Here is a 9,666-nt window from a genome sequence, read left to right on the forward strand (position 1 = left end):
ACAAATTGTTATCAGGTCTAGAGTCCTAGGTTCACTTCCACTATACTCCTCCCCCTGCTTGTATGTTTTTTTTTTCCCAAACACCAAAAACATACAGGTTAATTGGCATCTGGTAAAACTGACCCTAGAGTAGTTAAATATGATAGACAGGGCCACTATTGGTGATAGGGGTTACATGGAGTACTGCAAAAACTGCAGTATTATTAAAATATTTAGGGCTCTTACTGACGAGCGTTTTTACCTGCGCTCCCCTGCGTTCCGTTTTTCTGCGTTCAGCCGCATGGGAGCGCAGGAATAGACGCATTACATTTTTTCCAATGGGGCTGTACTCACACAGGAGCGTGTTGACGCAGGAACGCAGGTTGAGACGCAACATGCTGCATTTTTCCTGCGTTCGGCGCCTACACGCGCCTGTGTGAGTACAGCCCCATTGGAAAAAATGTAATGCGTCTATTCCTGCGCTCCCCTGCGGCTGAACGCAGAAAAACGGAACGCAGTGTGGAGAGCAGTGACATCTAAGAAGTGCTGAAAGGAAAGTGAAAGTAATTGTCTGCCTAAGGCATAGAGGAGGGGCAGGCAATATTTGATGGACAACTGAGATTTTTAAATGCACTTACAACAGCTAAGAATGCTTTTATAAAAAATTTAAATTGGATTTCATGTTTAAATTGAAAAGGACTTTTATTATACAGATTTTAACATCTGGGTGACAGGTCCACTTTAAAGTGAGCATTTGTTGACTGATCACTTACAAATAAGTTATTTCTTGGCAACAATCTCATTTTATAGGACATATGTTTTCAGACAGTTCAGTAGAGAGCCATGAATGTTATTTGACCCTTTATCTTCCTGTATAAGTACTAAACCCATTTCATTCAATACAGTTTATCTGTCAACTAGTGTGTAACCTCTGCTTAAAATATTTCAGTGACAGTGGTTGCACCAATAAACCTGTAATTCAGGTGTCCAAGCAGAATGAAACAATATTTTTTACTAACTCACTTTTTATTTTGAACTACAAAAGATCCACTAGAATTTCTGATGGATGCCTCCTTTATTAATGTGTGCAACTTCTAGAAGAAAAAAATCAAAGTGTTAGCATAAGGTACATCTATCTGCAAAATATCAAACTAGAATATTCACAGATTCATTTTATTGAATATATGAATGGTTCAATGTATATGGTTTGTAAGTATGACTAGAATAATTCAACACAGGACAAGATTGAAAATTGGTAATTTGATTTTGAATATATATTTATTTTTCACGAGTCAAAACAGTTATTATACAAGATGCCATGTTGTAGTGGAAATTGGTCACAGTTTAGGCTTAGAGGGTATGAGCACCCAACCTTCCTTCTTCCCAACCTTGGTCAATGTAGCAATGGTTCCAAGAGCAAGACATGCAGTAGTCCCAGTCATATAATTATGAGCTGAAAAGGGAAACATGAAAATAGTGAGTGTAATATAGAGCTCTCTAGTACATCACTTTAAACATGGTCTTATCCTGATCTTGGTCTGCACAAGTCTTCAACCATTAAATCTTGATAGTCTATGGTATGCTTATACAAAAGAATATTAGAATTCTGGGAAAAGCTGCTTTGCTGGTAAAAAAAAAATTGTAATGTGCATCAAATATTGTACTTTGCACAGAGAGCGTTTTTGGAAAATGAGAATAATTTCTGTCCATTTCTTATATATCTTACAATGTTAAATAGAGATATTGATCACTTGTAGATCTGTGAAATTTAAATGCAGTTTATCAACATGAGGCATTATGTTAATCCTGAATGCATGAACTTACTTTTAACTCCCAGAAAGATACCCGATGCACACCCTCCTATAAAGTAATTGAGGGGGTCCTCTGGCTTATCACGAATCTGAGCACTAAGGCAGGTAGAAATGCCAAAGATTGCACCCAAGGAGGCTAAAAAGATGGAGAAAAACAAAAAGAAGAAAACATGAGAAATGACTAGCATTTTGATAGTTTCCCTGAAGCCCTCTAAATATGGTTGAACTAAAAACCCCACAAGTGAAAGGTGCCTGATATATTTGATTAAGATGTTAAAGGATAAGTGAACCTTTTAAATAAGTTAATGTTAAATTGATAAGGGTGCTATTCTAAGCAATTTTGTAATGTATTGTCATTATTTGTTTTAATTCCAAGATATTAAAGAATACATATACTGTTAATATGAATTAATTCATTTTGTTACAACAACGCTACCTGCTGGTCATTTTCCCAAATAGTCAAGGAAGTTGTCAGGAGAAAGAAAGAGTGCTGCTCCGATGTTCTTCTGGTTTGGAAAAAAAATAGAAACTATTCTCAAATCTTTCCCAACCAGAAGAACAACAGAGCAGCCCTCTTTCTCCGGACAATTTCCTTGACTACTTGGTAGCAGGTTGCACTGTTGTAACAAAATTCATTCATATTAACAGTAGATGTATCCTTTAGGGGTTGTTCACCTTTCAACTCTTTTTTTCAGTTCAGTTGGTTTCACATTGTTCACCAGAAGTAGACTTTTTCCAAGTATTTTCTGTTACTGTTTTTCTAATATTGAAGTGTAAAGTATCATTTTTCACCTTCTAAAGCAGCTCTGATGGTGGTGGTGGGGGGTAGCCGACCCTGTAAACTGTTCTAAATTTAGTTCATAAATTTCTTATCTTTGTCCCTGCTGAGCAGAATCCCTGAGTTTCATTACAGGCAGCTGTTAAATTTATACAATAGTTGCTAATACTCCAGAGATGCTGCGGAGACTAAATGTTGCAAAATTTAAACAGTCTGCACCTGAATTACTGAGCTGCCAGACAAACACCGGAGACGGGGCAATAAACTTTAAACTTAGATTTTGATAAAACTGTAAATAAAATGAAAAATGGAAAGTAATTGGGAAAAAAGGTCTTTATTTCTAGTAAACTATATGGAACCAACTGAACTGAAAAAAAGTGTTGGAAGGGCAACAACCCCTTTAATATCATGGAATTAAAAAAAAAATAATGAATGTACACTGGAAAAGTGCTTAGAACACCACTTATTTTAAAGGTTTATCCTTTAAGGGATGTTTTAACAGACACTGTTCAAAGTGTGTATAACTTAAATTGTATCAAGATTGTTAACAGCACATATATAGCAAATATAATATGGTGAAATGCTATCTAGGAGTGAGTATCATGCTTGGGTCCAATAGAATTACGCAATAATATCACAGCAAAAATGTATGTTAACTCACTTCAGACATTTATGAGTGCAAAATCACCCAAGTCAATTCAAAAAGTGTAAATAGTTAATTTCTTACCACTTGGCAGTGTCCCATTATTGTCTCCATACCCCATGCAGGCCACACCCTCCTGATGCGTTTCGCATCATTGGGTGCTTCATCAGGGGAGGAAGCACAGACTTACTGCCTAGACCAAGGGTCCCCAGACATTTAGGGGATGTCAAGTAAACAAAATAAAATCACATTTTTACTTAATGAAAAAGAAATCTAACTCCAATATTCTTTAATTAAAAAATGTGTACCGTTTTTATAGGAAACCAGACTGTATGCAGTGAAATTCCCCCTTCCTTTTACTTGCTCTGACAGCTGCAGATAGAAAACTTCAGACGGTCCCTAACTGCTCTGCAGGGAAACTATTATGCTTTCAAACAGCGGGAGGGGGGGGAGACCTTACTTCCCAGAACTCAAGCAGTTTTATTTGTTTCCCCTGTAGAGCAGCCGGCGACTGTGTAGAGATTTGTACCCACAGACCCAGTGCAGTCTGCAAATTCTGATTAACCAATCTTGCTCTATCAGCTTCTATGGCAGAATTATTTGACTTGTGCTATTTTAATAATTTATCACGATCCCTAGGCTTAGCCTCCCAACTGAAACCCAGACCACACTGAGCATGTGCATAGTCTTGCAAAGATGTTTAACATAGTTACAAGATGATGACCCCTGTGGCTAACTTTGAAAGCATGAATCATTTGTTTTATTAGGCTTCTGCTGTATACAGCATTTCTAGCATTATTCTATTTTAGACTTGAGTTCCCCTTTAAGTTATCGAATCAGGGTCTACCACCAAATGGTACTCTAATATGGAAAATACAAATGCAGTGACTTATGCCATTTTATTTAATATATGAATCAGAATTAGCTGTCAGGGTGGTCTAATAGAATGGTTAGAGGACTATACTGGACTGCTATGACCTACTGATTGATTACTGGCTCAAGATCTACTGGCAGATCATTATCTTCCTATTGGGCACCCCTTGAATTTTGGCCAAGACAAACATGATACAGAGGCTCCAGATGTCTATTCTAGCTGTGTATATTGCTAGAATGTGCAGTGCTAGTAAAAGAATATTTGTTTACATTGCCCTAAGCTAAACTACCATTCCCTATGCAGATCTCTGATTTGTGCTCCCTCTACAGCATGTCCTCTTGCAGCAACAAAAAATATCTGTACAGTACTACTGCCATAGTACTGATTCAAGTGAGTGCATTCGCTTGAGTGCATTTAAAAGTAAAAGGGACAAATATTTCAAAACAAACTATTCTTGATCAAATTATGCAGCCAGAATTGTAGTGTTAAAAAGTTAAATCTCACATGTGTGCATGTCACTACCATGAGGCGATGATATGATTAGTCAGACAAATACAAAAAAAAATACACTCAGTCAAAGCCTAAATTAACTACCCATTGTGACCGTCCCCATTGTTGCCCGCTGAATTCCTTCCAGTGCTGTTTTGGGCTGAAATGCAACAATATGATATGCTGAGCCAACCAAGCCTAGAGGAAAGAGAAGAAAGAAAATTGTTAATTTATTTATATAGTACTGATAAATTTACGCAGCACTTTGAGATTGTTCATCATTTACATCACTCACTGCGGCAGTGGAGCTTGCAATCGCTTTACACATTATGGTCACTTTTCTCAGGAACCAATTTACTTGCCTGTACGTTTTTGGAATGCGGGAGGAAACAGGAGTACCTGGATGAAATATATACAACCACAGGGAATGTACAATCTCTTTGCAGGTGTCAGTTATACAGCAGGAACCCCTTCAGTAAGTAGAGAAGTGTCCTGTTTGTCTCATGTTCCTCAGTCAGTAACCTTGCAGTACTGCCATGCCACGCAAGCCTGGACTGAAATCTGACAAACAGGGTTGCCAGGTTTGCAGGTTTCCAGCCAAATAGGGCTACTAATTTAAAGCCCAGGCGGGTTTTGAAAGTACAAACTAGCCAAGGTACAGATTTGGGCTACTTTTTGGGCCTTTGGCTGGTTTGTACTTTGGAAAACTGCCTAAATGTTTTGTTGCCCTAATGTGCCAAGCCTGTGTCTCCTAATGCATGTTGGGTAATGTAGTTTTTGTTTAACAATTTGCCAACTGCCAAGTTTAATGTAAGACTGCAATACCCAGCATGCAATTAAACTGACTTGAGTACGAGTCTGCAGTTACCAGATTTTGGGCTCTGTACCCCAGTCTCCCATCACTCTTAAGCCTTCTCGTGTTTTCTGCTGCCACCCAAATGTCTAGAGGTTGACCTGTTTTACCAATATTTATTGAAATTGTTTATGTATTAGGCCTTATGGGGCCCCTATAACTCCTGGTTCCCCCTTCTGTAGTTATGTGTAAATCTGTCCCATTTTGCTTCATGGAAAAATTTGCAATTCAGTGAAAATTTGAAAAAGGCGTATTTTCACATATATAAATTTTTTTCACTGTGCTATTTTTGGGCTACCTTTGAAGTGCCTCTTGACTAGTTTTGGGCTGTTTTTTTAAAATTAGACCTGGCAACCCTGCTGCCAAATAAGCAGCACTTTTTATTGGCTCCAGTGGGGCAGATAGGACCCTGGTGTACTTGAAAGGCCAGGGCCTATTTTGAATCTCAGTCCAAGCATCTGTTTACCTTCCTTTGGCTGGCATTATAAAAGGCGTTGTAAAGTGTATATTCTCACATTGTATTTCTTAGTAGACTGACAGGATTCAAAGCATGTAACTAGTGAATGGTATACTGCAGAGATTACCCTTCTGCCCCTTTCCTCTACATACATTGCCGCATACCAAACATTTCCTATACTTTAACGAGCACCATCCAGCCCCCATCATATTCATTTTCTGTACACGCACCCAGCGCTGCCCCCAGCTTCGTAGTCAGCCATGTCTTCTGCACACATTCGGTTCCATCGGGGATATCCCAGTACCCCATCTTTCAGGTGCGACAAGGACACTCTCTGGCTTGTGATGTAATCGCGCACGCTCACTTCCTTGTTTGGACACGCAACGTCCGGAGATGAACGTCGGCCATGTTTTGACTGGCACCGTCCTTGACATTATACATCACGCATGAGTAGATATTTGGCGCATGCTTAGAACCACTTGCACATGACTGCTAAGTAATGCAGTGTATAAAGCGTGGCACTTAAATTTAAAACACAACCAGGAATTTTGATCGCTTCTCTCGGTTATGAATTCAACACTTTAAAGTAACTAGTACATGTTGTTGCTAGGTCAGGAGTTGGTGGCATAAGAATACTAAAAGGGGCATAGTGTTTTTTATTTGCCATCACAATAGAGAAATGACATGCGAGGGCTGTTTCTGCCATCTTGAGTATTGTATATTAAAGCGGCCAGAGAACAGGCGTCAAAGAGCCTTCCATAGACTTCATTGGCAATTGATTAAAAAACACAGAAAAAAACATATTTTTAAGTCTATGAACTCTTCAGCTTTATGGTTTACTTAAAACGTAGGGCGCCAATACTATCCTATGTGCCATTACTAAAAAGAAAAATACCGGCCTTCCTATATATTTATCTGTTTGCCCTATTAACATTGGCATCACCATAATTGTAACCAGCTAGGCCGGTAAAATACCAGCCATGATGTGGCAAGTGCAACCCTAACCATTACATTATGGTTATATTAATGGGGGGAGGCTTTTCAATAGATTTTATAAAGGTTTTTTGTTTTTCAACAGATTCTACAGTTGAATTAAACACTATGGACTCATTTCATTCTGTTCATAAGATCATAGAAATTCATCTGTGCAGCTAAAGCCCAGGGACATTTCTAGGGAGAGAATCAAAACCTGGGACTGTACCATTTAGCATCTGTGTGACTATCTAATTATTATTATTATTATTAATATCAGGAAACCTTGTAAAATCCAACTTTTTGTATGTTATTCTACTTCCTGGCCATGTCACCTTTAAACAGCTTTGTTTTGTTAATATATTAAAATAACTGGTTTCTTAGTTAATTGTGTTACTCCCTCTTAGGGTAGGACTACAAGGCCGACTTGGATGCGTTTCCGTCGGATCCGACGCTGGGCAACAAAACGCCCGCGTCAAGTCAGATGTGACCGGAAACAAGTTAATTTATACAAAAGTCGCATGGTGTCACAGCGTTCATTCGACGCGACATGACTGTCGGATGCAGACGCAGTGTGCAGCGTTTGCGTCCGACAGTCATGTCGCGTCGGACGAATGCTGTGACACCATGCGACTTTTGTATTACCTTGTTTCCTGTCGCATCCGACTTGACGCAGGCGTTTTGTTGCCCAGTGTTGGATCCGAAGGAAATGCATCCAAATCAGCCGTGTAGTCCTACCCTAAACCTGCTCAAGGTCTTTATCTCACACTCTGAGACCAGACTGTAATCGCAAATTCCAAAAGGGGCCATGCTTGCCTATAAAAAAGTTAAAGGACCAGTAACATCAAAAATTTTTAGAAAAAATGTATTTGTAAATAACGAAAAAAAACAAGACATATTTAACTTTAAAATCTTTATTAAGAAATAACATACCGAAACTCCGCTTGCGCTCCTCTTCAGAAAAGGCGACAGGGCAATGATCCATCGTGCGGTGATTGATTTCTGCTCCCTGGCTATCTCCTATAGAACGTAGGGAGCAGATATCAAGCACTAAGAAAAGGCACACTGGCACACAAGCTGTGAACGCAGGTGAACACCTTGCAAAGTTTTATTACCGGAAGTGCAACGTTTCGGGGCAAGCCCCTTTGTCAAGCATATCACTGTGCACCAAGGAAATTGGAATTATCTACACAGACAGGTGTGCGTGAGCAATTACTACTTAGCAGATATCAAGCGCCACACGATGTCCTGAATCCTGGAAAGATTCTTTAATGCGGTCTTTAATTAATTATACAGCCGATCCAGATAGGTTATCCTTCTTTTGGGCAGCTCTGGTAGTCATCCGGCAAGGGAACCTAACATTCCCTACATATAGGGGCACATTTACTAAGGGTCGAAGTGAATTCAAAGTGAATATTCGAATTGAAAAACTTCGAATTTCAAAGTATTTTTTGGGCACTTCGACCATCAAATAGGGCAAATTTGACTTCGACCGAAGTGAAAATGCTTCGACTATTCGACCATTCGATAATCGAAGTACTGTCTCTTTAAAAAACTTTGACTTCGACATTTCGCCACCTTAAACCTGCCGAATGGCTATGTTAGCCTATGGGGACCTCCTAGAACATATAGCCAACATCTGGCTAAGTTTTTAGAAGTCGAAGTGAAATTGCACGATCGTACGATTAAATCGTTAGAATCATTCAATTCGAAGTACGACCGTAATACGATAGTACGATGTTAAAAATCCTACGAATTTGACTTCGAATGTCGAACTAGCCTATTCGATGGTCGAATTTCGAAGGTTTTTGCACTTCGAAATTCGACCCTTGATAAATCTGCCCCATAATGTGCCTAGTTTTCCTAGTTTGTGGTCCCACCTATATGTTATGCAAAATACATTTCCCTAATTTTACATTTTCCTGGATTTTACACCATTCTTTTCTGGTCCCCTGAAAAACATAAAATTGGGGTTCTACTGTAATGGAAATTAATTGAAAAAAGTCTTTATTTCTGGGAAACAATCTGAAAACAACTGAACTGAATATAACTGTTTGGAAGGTAAACAAACCCCTTTAAGGCTCCTCAAACTCTGTGTGGCAGGCTCACAGTCAGCAGTGTTTCTGGAGAGCAAGACTTTCTTGCTAAATAGACGCTCAAATATTCAAATGTTGGTGCCAAAACGCCCATGCGTAATGGCGGACCGGCGCAATGACGCGTCGGCGTCAACGCGCCTGTACGATTAGCGAGGTACCTGCCGAAAAATAGACAAAAAGCTGATACTGTGCCTCTTTATAGTTTCACTACGGCTACGGCTTCCCTGGGAGTGAGTCCATCTTCTTCAGTCCCCTTGGATCTGGCAAGCATAACATCTCCAACTTCATCCTATCTTTGTCCGGTAGGACAGAAAAAATGTGGGTGAGAGCTAACAAGGGTCTTTTAGTGGCTAATGAAAATTTGTGGGTGTGGTTAACTATCCTATAGTTTTTTAGAGGACAGAATAAATCTCATTGGTGCTGCTGCTGTGCAGGATGCAAAGGGAAGTACTTGCTGTGAGGCCACTGGGAGTAACATCCAAGGGGTTGGGATCACTGATCTAACCCATTCCTCAAATAAACCTAACTTTAATGTAATATACACAATCTCTCTCTTTAAAACAAGTAGCATGGCAAATAAAAAACATCAGCCAAACTTAAAGCTCAACAGGCAGCACTATGATCAATAGTCTTTTAAAGCAAAACACTATGAGAGAACATGAGAGAAGAATATGGGTTGGAATTAATGACTGAAAGATGCAAGAACTTGAAGGG

The 9,666-nt window shown here is 39.3% G+C and overlaps 1 protein-coding gene across 1 annotated transcript; it reads right to left on the reverse strand.

The window, feature by feature from the left end:
- Positions 1-1,224: 1,224 nt before the first annotated feature.
- ndufa11.L (NADH:ubiquinone oxidoreductase subunit A11 L homeolog) lies at positions 1,225-6,274 on the reverse strand. Its single transcript, XM_018255119.2, has 4 exons — positions 6,115-6,274; positions 4,680-4,772; positions 1,804-1,926; positions 1,225-1,432 (listed from the first exon to the last, which is right to left on the reverse strand). Exons 1-4 carry the CDS (start codon positions 6,191-6,193, stop codon positions 1,317-1,319), a joined length of 411 nt encoding a protein of 136 aa, XP_018110608.1. The 5' UTR covers positions 6,194-6,274; the 3' UTR covers positions 1,225-1,316.
- Between the last annotated feature and the right edge of the window lie 3,392 nt (positions 6,275-9,666).

This window comes from Xenopus laevis, chromosome 1L (genome assembly GCF_017654675.1).
Source record: "Xenopus laevis strain J_2021 chromosome 1L, Xenopus_laevis_v10.1, whole genome shotgun sequence".
NCBI classification, from domain to species: Eukaryota; Metazoa; Chordata; class Amphibia; order Anura; family Pipidae; genus Xenopus; species Xenopus laevis.

What these genes read in the sequence shown, in the direction of transcription:
- ndufa11.L (XM_018255119.2), bottom strand. Translation starts at nt 6,193, where the DNA reads ATGGGGTACTGGGATATCCCCGATGGAACCGAATGTGTGCAGAAGACA. An exon ending in AATGGGGACGGTCACAATGG is followed by an intron (nt 1,927 to 4,679) that starts GTAGTTAATTTA and finishes CCATCTTTTTAG; the next exon opens with CCTCCTTGGGTGCAATCTTT. An exon ending in TATCTTTCTGGGAGTTAAAA is followed by an intron (nt 1,433 to 1,803) that starts GTAAGTTCATGC and finishes TTCCCTTTTCAG; the next exon opens with CTCATAATTATATGACTGGG.